The sequence below is a fragment of the Selaginella moellendorffii genome, unplaced genomic scaffold (genome assembly GCF_000143415.4).
Source record: "Selaginella moellendorffii unplaced genomic scaffold, v1.0 SELMOscaffold_76, whole genome shotgun sequence".
In the NCBI taxonomy this organism is placed as follows: Eukaryota; Viridiplantae; Streptophyta; class Lycopodiopsida; order Selaginellales; family Selaginellaceae; genus Selaginella; species Selaginella moellendorffii.
The window spans coordinates 205,071-227,128 of NW_003314337.1; the positions used below are offsets into that span (position 1 = coordinate 205,071).

Below are 22,058 nucleotides of genomic sequence, written 5' to 3' on the forward strand. Positions count from 1 at the left end.
GTTAAACAAAAGATTACATTAGTATACACTCATCTCGTCATGCACAAAAGCAGGGGCGAGGTTAGTCTAGATTTCAGAAGGTGTCTACGGTGAGCCTCCTCCGCTGGACATTCTTTCCCACGTTTTGCTTTTGCAAGTCCATGAATTCAGATCCCTTGTTTGCAAACAGCCTGCGGAGGTTGATAATTGACAGTTCGTTGAAGCTGCTCACTGCAAGATCTGCTTGAGTCAGCTCGTAGCTGATTTACACGAGTCGACCAGTGAGATAGATGTATGCGAGGAAATAAGAACTTTCAACTTACGCGGGGTGCGGACCAATCAGTGCGACAGCTTTCATGGTACAGTTATGAGCAGCGGTGATTCCCCTTGGATCGTCTTCAAAAACAACACATTTTGCTGGGGGCCTGTCCAGCTGCAAAGAAATAACTTCATAATATGGAAACTGAAGCGGTTTTAAGTACCTTCACAGCAGCCGACAGAAACTTGTGCGCGATGGAGTCCATTCCATCCTCTTCTGTGACAACTGCCTGGACTCAACAACGATTGTATTAAAACCATGCACGTCTTGTCTCCTCACTCACCTGGAAGTACTTGTCGAGACCCATTCTGACGAGTGCATCCAACAAGCTAATCCGATCCAATGTGGACGCAACAGCACAAGGAACTCCCGCTGAATAAAGAGCTGCCAGCCATTCTCGTAGGCCAGCCATTGCCTCAACCTGCAAACAAGCACGGTGGTCTCATTCCGTTTCATGACAAACTGCGAACCTTGGATAGCTCTTCACAGTATATTTCTGATAGCCGATTCATCAATCGCCATATATCATCGCCATGCTCCGCCCAAGCTAGCTGAGAAAACAAAGTTACATCTCACCTCTTCAGACATTTTTCCTTTTACCCACCCTTTCAAGGACACGCTTGGCGCTATTACAAACAATCGATCGCCGCTTCTCTGGATCATCTCCAATAATTTTTCCTGCAAAAAAGCCGTTGTGGTGAAAACAAAAAATCGATATGAAAAAAGAGACCTTCCTCCTGCGCAAGTCTTTCCCAAGCTCTTAGTCTAACACTTCTCGTATCTGCCTGTAAATACAGAAAAATAACGTGAAAAAAAATTGGAAACAAAATTATACATACCAAAACATTGTCCCAGGAATATATAAGTCCGAATGCCTGGTCTGGTTTTAATGCATATTTTATCCTTTGGAGACCTCTCTCTTGCATCCTATCATTCAAATAATCCTGCACAAAGTTCACGAAAGAGCTGCTGAAGAAACATCACAAAGAAAAAACTCAAGAGGGAGCTCCTAACCACATCCACATGAAGAGGTGCCCGCGGCCTATAGCCGGAAAAGCCCTCGCCATACTCGGCACCGATTTCCTACACACACAACAAAACTGGAGCAAAATATCCAAAAATGCGGGCTCTCTACCTCATCTAGACACAAGGATCGAGCAAAATTTACTTGATGCCGGGGTCTCCTCCCCAGGGACATCTGCCACTGCGATCGTATTCTCTGTATGTTGCCACAATTCTCAATCTATTGGCATTCACTCGATGATCGATTCAATCGCTTACCGGATTGGCGCTGGAGCAAGCGCCTCCACATCTGCCGCGAGAGGAAGATGAAGCTGGAAGACACGATAGCGCTTCCATGGCTCCAACAAGCCCTAAGCTCTGAGCTCACATCCAAATAGAGCGAGAAATATCATATAACCTTGTTTATAAATCAACGATTGGTGACTTTCAAACAACAAAGAGTGTTTGTTGTTTGTTCGTCAAATCCTTTATGGTTTGCCAAGCGCTGCGGATGCTCCCACGACGATCGCCACTACGACTCCAAATCCAGCGCCGAGCGCAGCTCCCAGCGCTGCGGCGGTGCCATTCCCAGATTTTCCATGAACAAAGCCAATCCTTTGCTGAGGAACTTCTCTTCTTGCTTGCTCTTCCAGCGTCGCTCTTTGAAGCTCCTGAGAGGTAAACACAGCCGCGGCGAAGTTAGAAAACCAAAAACGATGAGGCTACAAACCTCGAAAGCGGCTTCTTCTCTCGTCAGCAAGACGCGATGCACGAGAGCTCGTAAGTTCTTCACGCCTTCAACTGGAAGGACCTCCTCCTTCCTTCGAAATGGCATCTGGACGAGGTTTATGGGAGCGGAGATTATTCTCTGCGCCGTTCCTGGGACTTTGTCACCACCAGAGTTGCTTTGCAATAGGCTCTCGGACGTTCCACCACGGCCGTGAACAGTGTAGGGGCACGAGTTGACAACCACTGTCAAGTCGGGAGTGGACTTGTACGCATCCATGGCTGCAACGCTTGCAAGCTGACGCCGGTCGGCACTCACAGCGAACTTGTTCGTGAGAGCTAAAACGAAAGGGACATCAGCAGTAGTGATCTCGTCCAGGAGGGTGCCGAGAGCTGGTCGAGAGTGATCGGCAGCCTGTTGTCGCAGCCTGGGAATCTTGTGAGCCAGATTGTGCACAAGAACTACCAAGTCAAGGCTTTTATACGGATCCGCTCTCGACAACTCATTCTTCAGCTGTTCTGATTCGTATGACAGGTCCTGCATGGAACCAATCGGTAAACTAATCAAAGCCAAGCAAGGAAGAAACTTTTACCTGCAAGTTAACGCCTGCCGCATCTACATATCCTACGCCGCATGAAACGCCTTCACGCCACTCCATGTCTGGAAAAAAGCCGTCGGTATCAGTGTTCATGCTAACACCACCACCCTGGCCCATCAGCGCATAATATAGAGATGTCTTTCCAGCACCCTGTCGTGCCACTTGATTAATAACATAAGTGAACAGAATCGAAAACTACGTGATTTACCTCCAATCCCAAAAGTCGTACCCGTCTTAGTTTCATAGACACGCTCTTCGAAGACGTCACAAAGTCAGTGCTACATTGTATAGTAACTTGACTTAGACCTTCCACAGGAATATTGACGGTCTTCACACCCTCACTGTCCACGGCAACCTCTTCTACATCAGGTTTTGCGGAAAGTGGTGCACCAATGCGTATTCTCATTGTCTGCAATCCTGTTTCCTCGACCACGGGAAATGGTGTTGGTGGAACGGGTGAGTTTTCAATTTTTGTAGCACACCTGCACAGAAAACCATTACCCGAAGAGAACTGAAGACGAAGATAATTACCAGCGGCCATTCACTTGTGCACGCACAAGAGTGCAAAGATGTAAACCATATCCTTGCACATCCACTTTTAGAGGTTCACATCCTTTCTCCCCCGGAGATCCCCGCCAACCGAGAGGAACAAGAGAAGTAGCTGTCCGGATGATTAAAGGTCCTGCGATTTTTCTTAGCTCTGTCATGCCAGCTCCATCAACACCTAGCCATTGCCGCAAGTGAGGCAAGTGAGGAAGGTGCTCCATCATAAAGACTGGAGATGGTGCTTCTGGACCCAGACAATGTTCGAAAATTCTGTAACAGCATTGCATGTAAGCTCGTACGATCATGCATCGGAATGGCGTACTTTTGGAACCGGGTGCGGTATGACTTCATGGTATGTGACTGAAAACGATCTCGCAATTCCAATAGCACCGATTGCACCTAAATGTCGATACTGTTTAAAGGCATTGTCAAGAGGGAAAAGCGAGTAACATACCGAAGTCAGACGTGTGTATTCAGAAGCAGATAAGGGTTCCACAGATAGCTTCTGCAACAAATAAAGCTGCAAAAACTCCAAAAGTTCAGCCAAAAGAGAAGTAGAAAGGAACAACAAAAAACTACCTGCCCAAACGGTATGTATGATGGCAGAGGAAGTACTCGTTTCCGCCAATCGGGCTGCTTGCTGGCAGCAGATTTTCCTTCAGTAGAAGGAGAATCGTCTGGACGAAGAGGAACAAGAGAGACGCCTTCTGTCCCTTCTCGAATTTCAAGCGGCTCTACAAGTCGTGAATCATCTCCTGCTTTCGTCTCCATAGACGGTGGTGCAGCAGCAAGGGCTACGCTTTTTTTCTTGCCCTTCAGCCACTGCAACGTATTTTGAGCGCTAACCAGGGGAACCAGCCTTGACAACCGCCAAAGTGACGTTTGAACTGGTCCTAAGCCCAGTGCCATACGTTCGTTGCCAGCGGACTTTTTCAAATCCGGTTCAGCTCTTACCGGAACTTGTTCTTGACCAGCTTCATGGTAATGCTGGAAATACGCTGGTGACAGTATACGAGGGACAACATCTTCAGGAATGCAATAAGTGTGAAAATGTTGTTGCCATCCACTTCGATGAACATAGCTGAAACGAAACACAAGAAAGATCAGACACCAAATTGAAGCTACAGCTAGAGACTCACTCTCGAAGTGCACGATTCCCAACTGGAGGTTGGGAAAAAGTTATGCATTTAACATTAAGCTTTCCACCATTTCGCGATGAAAATACTCTCAAAATCGCAAGCGTGGTTAAGACAGCGACCTAAATGAAACGTAACACATTAGTTGTAACAAAAAGAAAGACAGAGAACTTACAGCTCCTCCTAATGAATGGCCACACAAAACAAGTTTTTTATCTTTCTCCTGGGCAAGTCGGTAGATTTCGACAGCCGGGATCCCTTTCGCACGGCCTAAAAATCCCTGCAAGGTCGAATGTTCCCCTATGCTACGGAAAACGCGAAACTTGCTAACCTTGTGCGCAGCTGGCTTTGGGCTGAACTTTTGTTGCTTCACCAACGGTGATGCGTCCGCCCCAAGTCCTTTAACAACAGGCTCCGCTTCATTCGCTTCCTCATCGCCAGTCAAACTCGCCAGATCTTCTTCATGAAAGATTGCTCCCTGCAACACATTTGCATCGGCAATGACATCCCTGTATACATAAGTTCCTTATCAACAGATTATTTGTTGTATGAGAAACATCAAAGCTAGTGTATAGTACTTGAAGCATGCTCACTTGTAATGGTTGGTTCCCACGAAAGAAGCGTAGAGCGTGTCCTTTCCTTCCGCCAATAAATACCTGTAAGATAATGGCGAGAGAAGTTGTAGCCAGCAGTACGAAAAGAAAAGAAATAAAGAATAAGCTTGTTCTTGCTTACCGGTGAGGGACGTGATCCAAAGAAGCTTGGACTCCATCCAGCGACACCAATTGCCCACCAAAATCAGCCTTGAACTTGTTCACTGCTCGTACCACGTCGTGATCAGGTTTCTAGATCACGAGGACACGAAAGAAAAATCTATCTCAGAAAAGGAGAGCAAAAAAAAGCACCTTGTAGACGCATTCCGAGAGCACCATGGCTCCCAGCAGCTCCTGCAACTCGGCTAGGGTATCCGCCTTGACAGTCTTGCACAGCGTCTCCACTTGGGCACGCCGCCGCTCACACTCCTCCTTGAGCCGCTTCCTCTCGCGCTCCCCATCTTGCCACGGCCATTTCCAGGTGAACTGGAGCGGCCATGGCGGCCACTGCTGCCATTGGGATTGCAGGCGCTGCCATGAATCCAGCTGCCGGTGGATCGCCCCCATCCAGCCCGCCATCTGCGCCACAACACAGCGATGCCAAGCGATCGCTGCTTCATTCCAACATAGCTAAGCCCTAGAAGAAAACGAACCAGAAAATGATTCCGCGAATCGAAAAAACATGCTCAAGCATATGCCACTGGCTAGGAATATACCACTTTCTTTCGAATTTAAACGGAGAGCTTTTGCAGCCTTTCTTGCTCCTTTCGGAGAACGTTTTCGGCGTCTCGGACAACCTTCTGCCGCCTCGACGATGCCTCCTCGACTTTAGCTTTGATCTCACACCCAAAAATGAAGAGAGCCTTTGCAGCCTTGGACCTTCGCGCACAAAGCAAGCGTTAAGTTACACAGGAAAAACAAAGCCCAGACCTCGCGTCTTTGGTATCGTCTGTGGCATGAATTGCATTTCCAATCACGCGAGAGCTAGCATCTCTAAAAACTTGCTCCACTTTGTCCCACTCCGATCCATAAGCCTGCAGTCATGAAATGTTTGATTCGTGAGAAGGCAGACTAGCTTCGTTTGTACCCGTGCTGTTGCTAGAACAGCGTAGTAAATGTCGTGAGCAACCGAAGTCCTGTCACTGTGCTCTTTGCTTGCCCGGCTCCGGTTGACGAAACTCTGGATGGAGATGGAGTTCTCCTTGTCAAAGTTTCCATACTTCCGAGCCTCCTCACGCAGCGTGTTCTCGAAGACCATCACCGCATCGAGAGGGACGCTGCTACTGTCCGCTTCGGTCTAGTGCTGCTTGCGTCAAACAGTTTCTAGCTACAACTTAAAACTAACCAGCCGCTTTCCAGCTTCCACTGCCGCAGCAACGAGCTCGCTCTTGTATCCAGCCATGTAGAGGAAGTAGATCCTTCGCAGCGCTGGAGAAGCAAAACAAAGATCTGATATATAGAACTTCTCAAGAGATCGTTAGTAGTACCTTGAAAGACGAGATCCACAACACTAACGCCTGTTTGGCGGATGTCCGCCAACACATCGTCTTCGTGCTTGTTGGCGTAGTCCTTGCGAGCTTTAGAAATGCCTTTGGAGAGCGCTGACACGCTGCTCTTGGTGGCGCTCAAGAGCTTTACCACGCCCTTGCGAGCCATCGCTCCTCCCGTGGAGCCGCCGCTCGCCATAGTCACGGAATGAGCCGGAATGGGAAAGAGCCCTAGAAACGAAGTTCTAAATTGAAACGACTTTGAGAGGGAGCGCAACTTCTGTTACTGCTCTTTATTCTTCCTGTCTACCGCAAAAAAATTATATACAACCAAGCCCAGCACGAGAGTTGTAGCTCCTCTATACAGGCCTGGAGTGATTGAAGCCGGGTGACCCAGCAACGGAAGTGGTAGCGTGAACATCCAAATCGACGCTGGCACTGCAGAGTTTTCACGATTTTCAGTCTAAGAAGCGAAGCGAGCAGAATGTAGCTCTAGAAGAACTAGTTTTACCTGCGAGAGTTGTGCACAAAGATGAAACCACGGCCGACGACAGTTTCAGAAGATTGAGAGCCGAAATGTTGAAAGCCAGGTTGACAGCGACATAGAGCAAAGGTATCAAAGGTGCGCCATGGCAACCTGTAAGGCACAGTATAAGCAACGACAAAACAGATCAACAAAATGCTACCACTGCCGCCAATGTTGAAGAAACAAGCCGATCCATCAAGCAAGTATTGTGGAAGTTGGCTGAAAGGAATTCCCCGCATGTTCGAAAGCACCGGGAGCAGCAGAAACACGAACAGTGCCTGTAAACAAAAGAGCTCAATGAGGACATCCCTCAATGAAAACGTAAAGCGCACCTGGAAGCTTGAGCCCAAAGTGTTCACAACAAACAAATCCACGGATCTTCCTTCTGAATGGTGCGCAGCGTTCCGAAACAAAAATTCCTATGCACAAACGGTTTAATCTCGTTAAACAAAACTAGAGTTGGCTAAGAATTTCCTCACCTTGATGATAGAACCACCGGCAGAAAATCCAGATGATACGACCATCACGAGAGGCCAAAAGTATCCGGCACTTTGCACTGCCGATTCGCTTCCTGCTCCACTGCAAAAGAAAACGAAAGATCGCCAGCTATTTAGGATCGCTGTTGAGTGCGAGTATGTGATACTCTACCTTGAAACGACAAGAATAACACCAGCAAGCACGAGAAGACAGCCAAAAATTTGACCGAATGTGTACTTCTTCTTTAAAAACGCGGAAGACAGTAGAAGTTGCCAAACTAAATAAGCCTGCATCAAGAGCAATCCAATCTTTGCATAAGCAATAAACACGTAATGGAACGAATACCTGCGCCAAGACAGGGATAATCGCTCCAGAAAGCACGGCTGCATACACACATACGTCAAAAACCTGTGAACAATTTCCTGTGACAACACTCACCTGCGGCCGCCATCCCTGTAGCAAGGCCAAGTGCTTCCAGCGCTCCCAAAACTATAAACCAAGACTTTGGGAGAGCCAGCATTTTGGCTGTCACAGCTCCCGAGCGATATCGGGCGAGTAGTATCGACGAATAAACTAGCACGTACCTGAGACATCCGTAACAAAGTGAGAACAAAGTTTGCAAAAGAGAGTGATCTAGATAGGCGGCGTACGCACCCAAACGTGTTCACTTGTGCCAAGAAGAATGGGTACTCCCTAAGCGGAATTAGAGCCATCTTGTAGAGGACCTTGTTACTCACGGCCAGAACCACGGTGAGAATGCCGGCAGTGATGATCTTAAAGCTTCTCCTGGAAATGGATCGCCCGGCCATGAGAATCTCCTCCTCGTCTATCAAATGAGAATCGGCATAGCTAGCATTGACCTCTGCAATCTGGCTGTCTTTCCTCCTATTCCTGTGCCTGGATTCATGAGAGAATTGAGAGGAAGAGACGACCAGCGCCGCTGATCTCTGGCGCCTTCGCACCGACAAGCTGCAAGAGATGATCGAATGGACATTTCTCGGCGGTGGGAAGCACCTCCTGCACGGCGGCGCCTCCGCGATCGCTAGCTCACGCGCCATACTGAAGTAATCAAGCACAGGCATTTCGATTTTGGCAAGATTTTCCCAGAAATTCACACTCCATACCTCCGATCAGCGGCGGCCAGCTTCGCAGCGCTCATCATCGTGCTCGATCCAAGAAAGAAAGTTTCGAAATTTCACATCAACCGCGCCCCCCAAACCCTAGCAAATCAGAGGAACAAACCAATGTGGCCACTTGTATATGCGCCTCCACAAAACTATATATGCCATACTTCCGCGCTACAATAATTTGTCTAGTGTACACGTGTCTGTTAGTCGCCAATCGGAGTCGTCCACGTGGCGGCCAATAACGTCCACGGAAGTATATGTTTTCTCTCTTTTGGCCGCGTCTATGGAGAATCTTCGTTGTGACATAGCTCGAAAGAACCCGGGACCAACCTGCAGCATTGCGCCGAAAGGAGATCTAAACGAAGCACAACACGATCAGCGTGTTTTTTTACAACTCTGCAATAGCGACAAAATGGATGATCTTATGAGAAAACTTACATGCGATGGAGTTTAGTCCGATCTCTCCGATCCAGATCCCGACTCCGACTCCGACTCCTCCTCCTCCGGCTCCGAGAAAGTGTCCTTCGTTGACTCTGGTTGTTCTTGGGAGGGTCCTGCTTCCTGTGGGAACTCGTCGTCCGAGGAGCTCTCGTCCTCTGATTGGAGTTTTTGATCCAGCTCGTGAGAGGAGCTTTCTTCCGCGGATTCCTCCTCCTGGAGCTCGAATGCATCCACTTCCGCGAAGTACTTTTGCTGCTCCTGGACGAAGTTCTTTGGAACCTTGGCTGCCTTCTGTGTCCTTGCTCTACCTCGACGACTTTTCTTAGATCTCTGTAAAATAATAGAGACGGAATCAGTAACCAAGAGAAGAAAGCGTGGAGAGTGACACCTACGTGACGAGTTTTCAACTCGGTGGAATCATGGTCTTGATCTTGAAAATCGTCCTCCAAACTGGTGCTCGAATGCCGTCGCTTCTTGGACCTGGAAGCAAAAAAAATCCATGTAAAAAGACGGAGGAAACCTCACGTAAACCTCTTCGACGGACATGTCGAAGGCATCCATTCTTCGCTCTTGTTGTCATCGCGAAGGATTCTGCGGCGCCTAGCATAGCATTTACTATCGCTTGCCACCGATCGCGCTTTCACTGACAAAACCGCTACAGGTGTGACTGCTTCGTGCTTGTTCTCGCTCAGCGGCCTCTTGATCGTTGCGCCTGCAGCCAAGAGCTCCGATCTACTCATTGGATTTGATCGATCTACATTGGCCATACCTAAGCGATCGCCATCGCCATCGCCCTCTGCCCTGCTCCTCATTCGTACTACGAATGAGGTGTCCACGACCTAGGTTTTATCAGCTGAGCCCTCCGATTTTGCAGCACGACCAGGGCGGGGAAAGTCAAATTCGGCGGAGTGACGGAGCAGCTAACTCGCGAATTTCATGTTTGGAAGAAGTGGGATTATCCGTGTTGCTTTGGCTTTTCTAATGCTGTGGTGAACTACATATAACATCAAGCTGCTAGAGGAATAAAAATACAACACCAACCTAAACTGAATTTCATCAGTTAGTCACTCTGAAATGTGAGATTCAACCAAGTTAGTCTTGCTAGACTCTGATAAAAATGATTCCTGTGAGTCACGAAATTCCTGGAGGTACACTTGGGGTATCTACCCCTTATTAAGGGCACCATCCCTTTAGGAGTCAAAGATTAGCATTGCTAAGTAGTTAGCAAAAACACACATTCTCCGAAAGTCAATGTGTTTAAGGTTCTTTTATATATATTTAGAACAGTTAATAAATTATTCTAAAATTCAATATAGATTATATTAATTATGTAGAAGTTGTATAGAAGTGTTATTCATTTGGAATAAAATAACCTTGACTGTGAGAAGAAAGTATTTGCACACAAAGTTGTTCAGATGATATATATCTTGATAAAGTAGTATATAGTAGTATATAGCTAACCATATGTAAAAATATATTTTGACAAGTAAGATCAAAAGTTTGACCTTGAGCTTTTGAAATGGTCAAAAAAATATCTAAGATGAATTATAAATTCTATTCTTAACATTTTAAAAAGCATCTGAGCATCAGAAGATCTAAGGATGATCTGTGAAATAAAAACTAGAACCTTTAAATTGTCAATTGAAAATTTTACAATCTAAGATATTTTGGGATAATAATACATATACCATTGCATAAACCCTGTAAGTAATGACATTTCTAAGCAAAATCAAAACAATATTTTAAGTAAGCAAAGTAAGATCCAAGTAGTTAATATGGTTTATAGCAAAATCCTCAAATATCTTAACTTTAAATTTTTTCAAGAGGATCTTTTGGTGAACAATATAAATAACTAAAAATAAATATTTATTTTAATTGTGATGGCATTTTAAATGTAAAGCTTTCACTCATGCAATATTGTCATTTATAACCATCTATTAAAATTTCAATTGCAACAATTGTTTATTTTAAAAAAGGATATATAATATTTTTTATTGTGTGAAGATTCTTAAAGGATAAAACACCTTATTCTAAGTAATAAGAGGTATAAGTAATATAACTCATTATCAAAAGAAGATATAGAATACATCCTTGAGATAAGTTTTTTTTTACATTACTATAATTACTACATTTGTTTTATATATATAATACAATGGAATTTGAGAATATATATACTATGTTGTGTAAATATCTTACATATTCCAAGTGAATCATTTTGTAAGCTTTGTTCCATTTTATATGGCTCTTCACAATATTTCTTATTCTTGACTTGGTAGGAAATAAATATTTTGCAAACTAGGTAAATGAATTGGAAGATGTATGATTTTTTAAGATTTACTATGCATGTGAAATTTAAAAAACTGCCAAATAGCTTTAGAAAAAAATACAAAACCTAAAATTCATATAAAATAAATATTTATAGGAATATTATTGTAAACTCTTTAATTTAGAAAGTCATTCAGCATACTATTCAAACTCAAAAGGATGCTTAACTATTGCAAATATGATTGTGGATATCATAAATTATATGTTAGTGAGTCATTTCAAATATTCTTTCCTTACTGCCATGATTGTAGGAGGTTAGTATTGCTAAACCTTTTTTTAGTCTCCACATAAGATAGTTGAAAAGCTAATCCTTGCATATGCACTTAGCTAGAAAAGTATAAGAATAGAATTCCTAAGTGTTATTAGCTAAACATATTTAACCTAGTTAGAAAAACTCATTTATTGACTTACACTTGCTAATGTTAAGAACTCCCATAGTACTGAGCTTGTGTAGCACATGTGGTTTTTACCCCTTATCCTATTATGGTTTACCATAGGGTAACCACGATGTAGAACCTAACCTTCAATATGCCACATGTCTAAAGAACAGTGGAGTGGATCCTAAATTTCAAGGCTTTAGACCATTGAATAAAGGAACAATGCCAAACTCGTAAGCATGGAACTAAGGAGTGATGGAACCATACCACAAAGCAACTCTCGAGCATAGAGCAGTCTTTGGGACAAGCTCAAAACTTACTAAATATGGAATGTTCCTAGATTACGAATTTGGACATGGGATGAACACCATTGTGTTTAGGACAATCTCTACATTTTGTAGATATGCCAAATAAGAAAATTTAGACACTATCCATAAATAGTATTTAAAACTAAAATGAGACTAACACAAAGGGCATGATAGCGAGGGTGTTTGGCAAACACAGTAAATTATCATTCAGCAATATTGAGGGATTAATCTCAATATGTGAAGATGCTTGCCAACCTAGTGCAAGATAGAGCAAAAGATAACTAAGAGCCAGGCCAAATATACTCAGTTAAAAACACATAAGAGTTCCTACTTTATGTCCATCTGGCTAAGTACAAGTGCTAAGCCCAGTAAATTAACACTTGAACAAGAGGGGCTGATAAAGGGAACTAGTAATACTGACCTTCTACCGTCGTGGTAGTAAGGAAAGAATATTCAAAAGGATTAGCTGATATATAGCTTTTGATACCCAAAGTCACATTCGCGACAGCTTAGTCCCTAAATACTCACTAGCTGATAACTTATTGTGTTTGTGAAGACACTTTTACTATCATACCCTTTATGTTAGTTCCATTCAGTCCTATTAGCTATTCATGGAAAATGTCTAAATTTGTGAATTTAGCATTTCTATGGAATGTAAATATTGTCATTGTTATTTCTACTTCCAAATTTGCAATTTAACACCATTCTATATTTAGTAAGTTTCCATAATTATCCTAGAGATTAACTCTTGAGATTAGGGTGAAAGCCCAAAGCATATGTTCCTTAGAGGGGGTTTGTGAGGGGTTCCAAATGTATAACAAGGATAATGGGTAGGTCGGGCATGGCCAACTAATTTGAGGCATAGTTTAACTCACCATATAGAAAAAATAAAGGATAAACTATAAAATAATTTTAAGAAACTTTAATAGAGCTTTGGTTTTTATATTCAGGGGTTCTAATATTGAAAACTTAAGTGGTAGATGTCTATATTACTTTAAAATATATAGTCAAATTTATCACATGATTGCTCCAGCACATCCTCCTACTAATGCACCACTAAAAAATAGATAATAAAATGAAAAATCCATTTAATACAACCTATGATCCAAATTTGTTGTTACAATGAGATCATATGCTATGAATAACAAACTTATATGTAAAAGCTTTTCAAATGATGTACACTTTAGAATCATAAGGGCACTATTGTTCACTTAGTTATGGCACTCCAAAATGTGGTATTCGTATGTTAATCAAAAGTAAAGGTACTAATATATATGTCAATATTATTGTTTTCACTTCTAATGATGGTCAACCATCTTTTGATGGAGAAAAATATATATCCATATGGGTCACACTTTAAATATTTTTATTATCAATAAATATTTTGACCCAAAAGTTTGAGTGTTTATTTCCATCAAAAAGCACACCTAAAACAAAAGGCAAAGACAAAAGTTAAGGCAAGTAAAGTGGGTGGTAGGAGAAAGTTGTCTTTCCACAATTTCCACAACCTTGACTGAGAAGAAAGTGTAAGACTGCCATATACCATCTCATCACCATCTTGGAGCATAGTTTTATATTAAAAGTATGCCACCATATCCCTCTTTTTAAATTAGATTAGGTAGGTTGACATTTCTAAGCTTATGCTGCTATTTATATCGTAAATGTCTAAATTTCTTAGCTTTCAAATAAGCCTCTCTAGCCAAGTTTGCACTAATCCAATAGCCTCTTTCATTTATGGTTGTTATTATTACTTTCATCTTGGGCAAAGTAAGTGTTTTAGTTTTCAATCTAAGTGTTGTTTCAGCTTCTACATTTGTAGAACTACCTCTCAATTCAACCTTAGAAACTAAGCCTCTAAGGCATTTATAAATGATTTTCATGGCATTTTTTTATCTTGAACAAATGTTGAAGAGTGCAAGAACTGTTAAATTAATATTTGTGTACATTCTAATAAGGGTAAATGCCTCTTTTTCACCTAGAGATTACAGTTAAAATTGAAAACTTAATTGAATCAGATTGAAGAAGCAAGTCCCAACCAATATATGCTTGGTTTAATCACCCCACAAGTAGTCCTATCGAAATGACAATAGTATTTTTCTATTGCAATCTACTCTTTTCTATTGGAATTTTTTTTTAAAATGTGTCTTGATGCCTTAACTTTGTAAAGTACTAAGAGGTATTCATTGTCACTTTGGATCCTCCGACAACTTGTGCTAATGGTATAGATATTCATAATACTATAAAACATAGTGGAGTTGAAACTAATATTGGTTTCTATAATAGCCTTGATCAAACCACTTCAACAAATATTCATAATCAAGAAAATGTTCAGCATGAAGATGTGGGAAACAACATTAATAGTGACAGACATGACAATGAAGACCACATAAATTTTGACAGTGACAATATTGTGAAATTAGCAAATTAAAGATTTTATGATGATCACACCACACATATGTTCAATATTGGAAATATGTCTTCTTCATGTACTCACTATGATGCATTATATTTTAAAAATGAATCTAGCTTTATATGCTATCAAATGGAGACGTTTCTGGCAAACTATCACAATAGCACCAGAGTCAACCTGCAATACAATACAAAGTGAAGACAAATTTAGGGTTATGACAAACATGAAGCCAAAAAAATTAGTAAATTAAAGTTTATAATTCTCATTTGTAGCTAAGTTTTTATCTTTTATTATTGCCTCTTCTTATTATTATTATCATCCTTTCTTATTGTCCCCTTTTTTTAACCATTCATTACCTTTGCTAAGTAATGTTGGAAATTTATAACCTGTGGAACTTGTTAAGTGCCTCTCTCATCATAAAAGCTTAAAAAAGGAAGTGTCCTTTGAAGTGGAGTAGATTCCTCAAGTGTTTTAATAGCAAAAGATAGCTTGTAAGATATGAATAATTCTCTAAACTATCCTAGAGGGAGGCCATAAGCTTGGTTGATATAGCAGTCTTCTATGGGGACCTTGTGTTTAGAACCATCAATAGCATGAAGGATGTTGTAATTTGAAATAATTCTTATTATTATTGCAATTCTTGTAAAAGCCAAAGTTGTTGGAGATGTTCAACCTCTTGCAAATATAGCAAGAGTAGTTCATTGACACCTCCCATGGATGATAGGGATGAAATAGTTAGTTATCTACAACATGAAGCTAAGAACAACACAAAAATGTATAAGCAAAAACATGCCCTTGTAAACCAATTACAGCATAAAGCTATTATTGCACATAAATGATCTATCAGATCTTGCCATGCTTTGTGATTAGGCAATTTGTACATAATAATGCATGGAGCAACATAATAGATATTCATTTAATCTGTGTCTTGCAAATTATAGAAGATCTTACATGCCATTTCTCTTGCAAACCAAGCCTTAGGCTCTTGGAATATGTGTCACATGTCACTAAGAATTTTGACCTAGTGTAAGGGTCATCAAACTTTGGAAACTATATATATATGTACTTTGTATTTCTCTTCAAATGTGTCACCAATATAAATAACATTGATGTTGAATTGTGTCTGGTCAATGGATATAATAGCAGCACCAACAACATTAAACTGCATAACTTACAAGTCTTAATAGTGAGTGAACACTAGTGATGCCCACAATATCAAGTTAAGATTGGCTATTCATGCACTAACAACTGGTTGTCAATTTCAATGCATCACAAGTGAGCACCTTGGTAGAACTTTGGATTTTTGTGCTTTAGCATAAAGTTCTAAATGCAGAGCCACATTCATGGCAAGAAGAAGTAGATTTGTGCAAGTTTGAAAGATAGTATCACAATACACAAGTGCACTCCAAGCCAGTCTATAACACCAGCACTAAGAAAGAATAACATGGTAAGACGATATACTAATTTCCTGTTGGAAGTCAAAGATCCTATAGTAACAAAGCACATATATAAGTAGTGGGTTAGTATTGCAAAAGAATGTAAGTCAACAATGTGTTGAAGTGGATATTGTGACTCTGTTGTGATTGATGACCAAAATTTTGGCTAGCTCTAGAAAATGAATTATACAATGAAGAATTACATCCTATTAAAACAAGGGAAGAAGTTTTATTAAATGCGTATAGGTCTAGTGTATTGATGCAAGTGAGAGGTGATTTAAAAATTGGGATATTTAGAGTTAAACATATTTGGGTTTGAGTGGGTGAGATTTCTCAAGAAGTCCCACCTAACCCAATACTACTCAAACCTAAATACACTTAACCAAACTCAAAAAGTCTAAACTCAAAAGTTTGCAACGAGATTATACATAATTAAAGCATTGAGAGTTTTACACTAAAAATGCGAATGTTGTGATATCACCAATAAAGCTCTCCTCTAAAACTGTCTCCTCTATTCTATTTACATTCTCTCTATCTGGTCATGGAACAACCTCTTCTACACTCTTAGCAAAAGCAATGTTAAGGGTGGACATGAACTCAAAAGTTGGTGTCTCTATTTCAAGTCTTCTCACTGCCCATAGTGTCATGACGAAAAGAAGCAAAATAACATAAATATGTAAAGAATGCTAATTAGATAAAGGAATTTGGAGTAGTTTTGGCTTATTATATAATACGAGCATAAATATTTCCAATCTCCACAATAATCATCAAATAAAGTTGATGTATGTTAGGTGAGTGGGTATTTATAATTGCATTATTTGATAAATGGATATATAGTGAAAGTCATTTTTTCTTGCAAGATCCTTATAACTGTAAGACAAATCACATGTAACTATTTTAACAACATGCAAAAAATTAGAATGGAATCCACATACCTTAGGTGTCAAGACCAAGTGTGTAAAACTTGAATTTCTCCATGTCTTGGTATTTTTCAAGTTTACTATAGATCTTGAAATTAAAAATCTTTGAACAGATATGTAAAGAGAATGCAAGATAATTCTCATCTCACATTGTAGCTAGTTCTTTGGTCGACAAGTCTACAATTTCTTGTGCAGCCTCTTGAAATGCAACAGCCCACATATGGCTGCTACTATCCGCTATGCACATCTTTAGAGCATACTTGAACTCCATCTGTGTCTCAAAATTGCAAGAGTTACAGAACTACCCATCTATTGTTTGGGTAATCTTTTTGCCACATTGCCATCCATTCACAAGATTGATGCACTGTAATAAAACTCATTTGTCTTCATTTCCTTCATAGTGGCTATCACTCTATAAATAAGGGAGCTTTCCAACACCTTTAACTGCAACTTTGATATCTTTGACCAAGTCATAGTGCAGTTAATAGTCTGTCTCAATAATGATGTGTTCAAATGTATGAATTTAGTGACATTGTAGTATAATGACTTCCACTCTCACAAATCAGTCACCACTTTCATTTCCAATTTATTCTAACACCAATTGCTGAAAGTGATTTACCACTATCTTTACACATATAATTGGGTGAACCCCACTTTCTATCCTCTCCTATATGTATGGGGATATCCTTTTATGTCTACTTTTAAATCCCATAGGCACAAGTCAACACTATGGCCTGATTCATCATATAGACATAGTGTTCTCTTTTTCACATCACACAATCTCACAATAATTGCATCAATGCATATTACAATGTCAATCACGTCAACAAAGGAGTCTTTTTCCACTTGACACATCTCTAAGATGCTTTTTCTCACAAGGACAATTTTTGGGAATGATGTATCCTCATCCAGCACAGTAAACTCTATACCTTTGTTAGCTTGAATCTCCCAGGTCACTTTAAATGGTGGATTAAAACATTGTATTCCACCACTCCCAGAAAATGAATACACAGTGTCCTGGAAAATCTTATCAGACAAAGCCACCACACAGTCATCGGAATTGACAATTCTGATCTCTATTCCTTGGACATCAACAACGTCAAATGATATTATGCATCCTAATCTTTTCATGTTGAAATGTTGACTCTTGCACGAAATGACCACTTGTAAGAATAGTCGCTGATTTCTTTGATGTACACCTCTTTTATAGCAGCCTTTTTTGAGCTCTCTCCCTATAACAACTGAAACAATCTAGAGATCATGTATCCAGAATGATGGGCCACCAAACTATTTGCAACACATGAAACTTTTTTTTATTGTATTTTGGGGACTGGCTCGGAGCAAGGATAAACATGTTTAATTGTAAAGTAACTTTTCCATAGACACTTGACCACGTTTTTATCCTTGGCAAGTTCAAATGTTATATAATAGTTATTCAGAATGAAAAGCAAAAAATGGTTTTACCACTTTCATGTCTTGAAGGACAAGGTTTGTGTGTGTGCACTTCCATACTCCACCATCCAAGAAGCATGCATCCGATACAATTAATGACCTGCATAATCATTTGTGTTTATTCTGCTTTGTTAAATAAGAAAACACATTTACTGTTTCCCATTTATCTCGAGGAAAGTGTAGTTCAGGAATTTCACAAATGAATTCAGACAGATACCCCACAAAGCTATTAAACCTGAAACTTGATGTGATGCAATAGCCTTAAGTGTTTCATTGTCGTTTGCAATAGAAAACTTTTTTGGTCAATCTATGTTCATAACACACAACACCAGTTCCTTATTTGAATTTTCACTTTTCTGTTCCCATCATCTATACACTTCATGGTCGCTCATGAGGGTTGCTGGCTGCTAGGATATTTAAAAAGTCATCTATTAAAAAGAATTTTCTAAACTGCCATAGTTTGCGTACATATTGATCAAACCATTGGCAACCATGTTATTTCTACCTTGATATATAGGGAAACAAATAAAAAAGTGTTGATTACAAATCATTGTCAAAGTTTATATGGAAAGAAAGAGATGCAACTTATATCTATAACTCTTGGGAACAAGCCAAAAGCACTCAAGGTCAACTTTTGCATGTCACATGTCACATGTCACACTGGTCTATCACTAAAACTTAACTTAAAAAAAACGAAATGACTAAATACTGACTGACTCACTCCTGACAGCTTAAAGCCGGTTGCAAGAGATTGAACAGGTGTTTGGAAAATTTAGGAGGATACAATAGGAAGAATTCCAGGCCGTTGGTACCAAAAGAGAGCCTGACCCGTCTTATCTATTTCACATCCTTCAATAGTCTGGCCCATACCTAGGTAAACATAGATACATTGTCCTGCTATCCGGTTATCCCTACATTGTAATTTCCTGCTTTCCAAAACAGGGAACATCTTCTTGGCTACAGTGTACAAACAACTACCTCATTGTTTTGTGGAGCATCCTTTTGATTTGGCAGAAAATCAAGTAAGTCAGTAGGCATGCACTTGATCTTTAGCTTCTTATACTGGTTTCTGGTCACACCAACGTTTCTCTTTTCAGCCTTTCTTAGGATCTGTCAGGGACCGATGCCTCTGGCAATGCATCCTGTTCTATATAACGAAAGGACTATGCAGATTATTCACGAATATTCATGCGTCTCAGCGCAAGTCAACCTTCAGATAATTCAGTAGCACATTGCTGAAAATGAAAATGAGCTTGTGAGAATGAAGATCGCTCCCCACCTAGTGGAACCCAGGACGGCCCTCGTAGAGGGGCGAGGTAAAAGTCCCGTCTCCACCGCTGAGCTCCACCAGCATGCGCCCATAGTAAACCGAGCACCTGGTGCCCAACTTGGTCATATCGCAGTTGCCAAACACGAAATCGTTGCACCCACCATCCACTACGTAGAAATCCATGCAGCCTTTGTACCTGCCAGTCGTCAAAAAAGCAATTGTTCTTATTCTGCCCATGAGTGAGCTTGTAGGTGCTTGTATGTTGCCTTTATTTCCTATTGCACTCTTCTTATCCCCGGGTCATCACCTTGAGTGGTACAAAGGCTGGGATTCATTTTGGGGGGAGTTTCTTAAGTTTGGGTTGGGGTTTTTAAAACCCCCCCCCCCCCCCCCCCCACCTGGCACCCTCTTTTCTCACTCTCGGAAGCAAAAACCCTGCAATCCTAGCCTCTAGCAATACAAGGTGTGTATTCTTTTTATATTTTCTTTAGCTTTGTGCTTTGTAAACTAATTGGTTGATTGAATAGAGTTTAAGGACTAGGGAACATTGAGGACCTTCCTTTTAAATGTTCTGATCAGTACATCTTTACTGATAGGGAAACTTTACATGTTTACTTTCATTTTTCTTTCATATGGCACTATCTTTCCCCTTTTTTTGATAGTACCATTTCTAGAAGGTGATGGAAAATAAGGTGATTCAAGCAACATGCTGGGCATGGGAAAGATTGACCATAGTGAGTCACTTGATATATTGGGTATGGCATTTTTTTCCACTTTATGTGAAAAGTTAATACAAAAAACTCAGAACTTGTTTGACAAGTGAATTAAGCCATTTGCCATTTTCTGGGCATATATTCCACTTAAATCCAAATCTAGTGAGTTGATAAGTTGTCACACACATTTGATAACACCAGAAGCAATGACAGACCAAAGTCTTTTTGGCAAAGGAAGTCTCATCAGTGTTGAAACGAAAGACATGTAAGACATATCATGCTTATGATCAAAGTATTCATTTTCTTTTGTGGCTATTGAGTGTAATAGTCTTTTGGTTTGTATTTGATCTTTGGTTCTTTCGTGAGTGCACATTTAGTCCCACTGTAAGGTGCTGGTCCTGGTTCAATTCTGACACTATTGATGCTTTTGAGAAAAGAGAAAAGAGCACTCCAATCCAGCCCTTCTTCAATGACACAAGCTATGCAACTAGATTCTCCAGGAGCTTGTGGAGGGCATCTTTGCAGCACAAGATCAACATCCCACAAAGCGTGGACAAGGAGTGACAAGCGTGATCTCAAGTGCTTGCCTTGCAGTTGTGATCTTGTCTTTCCTCATGATCTAGTGGCTGTTCAGAATGAAATAACCAAAGTCTACCACTTCTAGGTCAGTTTGCTTAAATATGCATCTAGAGCTCATCAAATTGCCACTAAACTCGATGGTTAGGAGGGTGGGAAGAACAAAGTACATTATTACTATCAATGGCGAGCTCCCAGGAACAACGATCTATGCCAATGACAGTGATAAGCTTCTTATCACAGTAACGAACATTGGGTCTCAAAAGTTCTAAAACATTCTGTAATCTAATGCTCTATCACAAGTATGGAATCTGGCAATTTAGGAAGCCCTAGTTCGATGCCCAGGCTATGTCATGCAATGTCCTCTCAAGTGAAGCTAATTGTATTGGCAGCCCAGCATAAATGCAATGAGTGGCATTGTGGATCCCAGGGACCGCTTCAGTTGCAAGGGGATCCTCTAGCCTTGGAGACTCACACTTCAACTTGGCTGTGGAAAGTTTTGGTGATAGCGTAAGTAGTGCAGCAAAACTGGTTTGCAATTCTGAGCTACATGTCTGGCATTTTCCATTGCATAGGTAAATCACATAGTATTTTATTCTGTTCACTTATGTTATTAATCAAGTGGCACTACAAAGTGCTGGAAAGACATCTCTATATTAGCCAGGGTGGTGGCATTAGCATGAATACTGATACAGAAGGTTTTTTCCAAACATGGAGAGGTGTTTTATGCGGTGTAGGATACATAGATGTGGTAGGCATTAACTTGCAGGTTAAAATTTCTTCCTATTGTCGCGAATGTGACTTCGGGTATCGAAAGTTACCTGTCGACCAGTCCTTACGGACACTCTTACCTTACTGCCACGATGGCAGGAAGTCGGTATTGCTGGACCTTTATTGGCCCCTCTTGTTCAAGTGTTAGTAAACTGGACTTAGCATCTGTACTTGGCCGGATGAGCATAAGGACGGAATTCCTAAGTGTCTATTTGGCCAAGCATATTTGGCCCGGCTTTTTAGTTCTCTTTTGCTCTGTCTTGCACTGGCTTGACAAGAACCCTCGCGTATTGAGATTGGTCCCTCAATATCACTGGATGATAGCTTACCGTGTTTGCCAAACACCCTCGCTATCATGCCCTTTGTGTTAGTCTCAATTCGTCCTAAATGCTATTTATGGAAAGTGTCCAGATTTGCTCATTTGGCATATCTACGGAATGTAGAGATCGGCCTGAACACAATGTGTTCGTCCCCATGCTACACGCAACCAGCTATCTCATCAACTGCACTGCCTCATTCGCAATCTAAGGACATTCCATATT

The 22,058-nt window shown here is 41.0% G+C and overlaps 5 protein-coding genes across 8 annotated transcripts; all 5 read right to left on the reverse strand.

Annotated features, from left to right (window-relative positions):
* Nucleotide 1: 1 nt before the first annotated feature.
* On the reverse strand, nucleotides 2–1,705 carry LOC9642010 (5-amino-6-(5-phospho-D-ribitylamino)uracil phosphatase, chloroplastic). Its single transcript, XM_002986772.2, has 11 exons — nucleotides 1,580–1,705; nucleotides 1,434–1,517; nucleotides 1,313–1,381; nucleotides 1,138–1,242; nucleotides 1,029–1,083; nucleotides 903–976; nucleotides 769–849; nucleotides 582–719; nucleotides 462–527; nucleotides 303–412; nucleotides 2–239 (listed from the first exon to the last, which is right to left on the reverse strand). The coding sequence occupies exons 1-11, from the start codon at nucleotides 1,655–1,657 to the stop codon at nucleotides 74–76; spliced, it is 1,026 nt and encodes a 341-aa protein (XP_002986818.1). The 5' UTR covers nucleotides 1,658–1,705; the 3' UTR covers nucleotides 2–73.
* Nucleotides 1,698–5,533, reverse strand: LOC9642011. Of its 4 annotated transcripts, none has more exons than XM_002986773.3 (14): nucleotides 5,213–5,533; nucleotides 5,043–5,152; nucleotides 4,901–4,963; nucleotides 4,639–4,816; nucleotides 4,483–4,587; nucleotides 4,311–4,429; nucleotides 3,751–4,252; nucleotides 3,626–3,691; nucleotides 3,494–3,570; nucleotides 3,157–3,441; nucleotides 2,834–3,107; nucleotides 2,620–2,775; nucleotides 2,031–2,564; nucleotides 1,698–1,971 (listed from the first exon to the last, which is right to left on the reverse strand). In XM_002986773.3, exons 1-14 carry the CDS (start codon nucleotides 5,477–5,479, stop codon nucleotides 1,789–1,791), a joined length of 2,919 nt encoding a protein of 972 aa, XP_002986819.2. In that variant the 5' UTR covers nucleotides 5,480–5,533; the 3' UTR covers nucleotides 1,698–1,788. The 4 variants fall into 4 exon arrangements, with proteins under 4 accessions (XP_002986819.2, XP_024516414.1, XP_024516413.1 ...); XM_024660646.1 differs by having other exon boundaries at nucleotides 4,639–4,832; nucleotides 5,213–5,325; XM_024660645.1 differs by having other exon boundaries at nucleotides 4,639–4,832; nucleotides 4,886–4,963; nucleotides 5,213–5,325.
* A 68-nt stretch (nucleotides 5,534–5,601) lies between these two features.
* On the reverse strand, nucleotides 5,602–6,630 carry LOC9642012. The gene is made up of 5 exons (XM_002986774.2): nucleotides 6,388–6,630; nucleotides 6,246–6,328; nucleotides 5,988–6,197; nucleotides 5,831–5,934; nucleotides 5,602–5,779 (listed from the first exon to the last, which is right to left on the reverse strand). The coding sequence occupies exons 1-5, from the start codon at nucleotides 6,584–6,586 to the stop codon at nucleotides 5,632–5,634; spliced, it is 744 nt and encodes a 247-aa protein (XP_002986820.1). The 5' UTR covers nucleotides 6,587–6,630; the 3' UTR covers nucleotides 5,602–5,631.
* Nucleotides 6,615–8,639, reverse strand: LOC9642013 (protein CLT2, chloroplastic). Its single transcript, XM_002986775.2, has 10 exons — nucleotides 8,515–8,639; nucleotides 8,045–8,449; nucleotides 7,829–7,974; nucleotides 7,736–7,773; nucleotides 7,562–7,677; nucleotides 7,393–7,492; nucleotides 7,246–7,332; nucleotides 7,074–7,191; nucleotides 6,899–7,024; nucleotides 6,615–6,825 (listed from the first exon to the last, which is right to left on the reverse strand). Exons 1-10 carry the CDS (start codon nucleotides 8,550–8,552, stop codon nucleotides 6,671–6,673), a joined length of 1,329 nt encoding a protein of 442 aa, XP_002986821.1. The 5' UTR covers nucleotides 8,553–8,639; the 3' UTR covers nucleotides 6,615–6,670.
* Nucleotides 8,640–8,791: 152 nt separating this feature from the next.
* On the reverse strand, nucleotides 8,792–9,816 carry LOC9642014 (dentin matrix acidic phosphoprotein 1). Its single transcript, XM_002986776.2, has 5 exons — nucleotides 9,728–9,816; nucleotides 9,490–9,670; nucleotides 9,351–9,438; nucleotides 8,956–9,288; nucleotides 8,792–8,872 (listed from the first exon to the last, which is right to left on the reverse strand). Exons 1-4 carry the CDS (start codon nucleotides 9,768–9,770, stop codon nucleotides 8,968–8,970), a joined length of 633 nt encoding a protein of 210 aa, XP_002986822.2. The 5' UTR covers nucleotides 9,771–9,816; the 3' UTR covers nucleotides 8,792–8,872; nucleotides 8,956–8,967.
* Nucleotides 9,817–22,058: the final 12,242 nt, after the last annotated feature.

Coding starts and splice junctions, on each gene's coding strand:
- LOC9642013 (XM_002986775.2), bottom strand. CDS start 8,552: ATGATGAGCGCTGCGAAGCTGGCCGCCGCTGATCGGAG. Junction 8,450..8,514: donor CTGGCCGCCGCTGATCGGAG/GTATGGAGTGTG, acceptor TGATTACTTCAG/TATGGCGCGTGAGCTAGCGA. Junction 7,192..7,245: donor CTTTGGGCTCAAGCTTCCAG/GTGCGCTTTACG, acceptor TTTTGTTTACAG/GCACTGTTCGTGTTTCTGCT.
- LOC9642012 (XM_002986774.2), bottom strand. CDS start 6,586: ATGGCGAGCGGCGGCTCCACGGGAGGAGCGATGGCTCGCAAGGGCGTG. Junction 6,329..6,387: donor TGTGGATCTCGTCTTTCAAG/GTACTACTAACG, acceptor TTGCTTCTCCAG/CGCTGCGAAGGATCTACTTC. Junction 6,198..6,245: donor TGGAAGCTGGAAAGCGGCTG/GTTAGTTTTAAG, acceptor AAGCAGCACTAG/ACCGAAGCGGACAGTAGCAG.
- LOC9642011 (XM_002986773.3), bottom strand. CDS start 5,479: ATGGCGGGCTGGATGGGGGCGATCCACCGGCAGCTGGATTCATGGCAG. Junction 4,817..4,900: donor GTGGGAACCAACCATTACAA/GTGAGCATGCTT, acceptor TTATGTATACAG/GGATGTCATTGCCGATGCAA. Junction 3,442..3,493: donor TACCGCACCCGGTTCCAAAA/GTACGCCATTCC, acceptor ATGCTGTTACAG/AATTTTCGAACATTGTCTGG.
- LOC9642014 (XM_002986776.2), bottom strand. CDS start 9,770: ATGAGGAGCAGGGCAGAGGGCGATGGCGATGGCGATCGCTTAG. Junction 9,671..9,727: donor TGGCGATGGCGATCGCTTAG/GTATGGCCAATG, acceptor TCTTGGCTGCAG/GCGCAACGATCAAGAGGCCG. Junction 9,439..9,489: donor TCGACATGTCCGTCGAAGAG/GTTTACGTGAGG, acceptor TTTTGCTTCCAG/GTCCAAGAAGCGACGGCATT.
- LOC9642010 (XM_002986772.2), bottom strand. CDS start 1,657: ATGGAAGCGCTATCGTGTCTTCCAGCTTCATCTTCCTCTCGCGGCAGA. Junction 977..1,028: donor AAGACTTGCGCAGGAGGAAG/GTCTCTTTTTTC, acceptor GCTTTTTTGCAG/GAAAAATTATTGGAGATGAT. Junction 240..302: donor CTGATTGGTCCGCACCCCGC/GTAAGTTGAAAG, acceptor CGTGTAAATCAG/CTACGAGCTGACTCAAGCAG.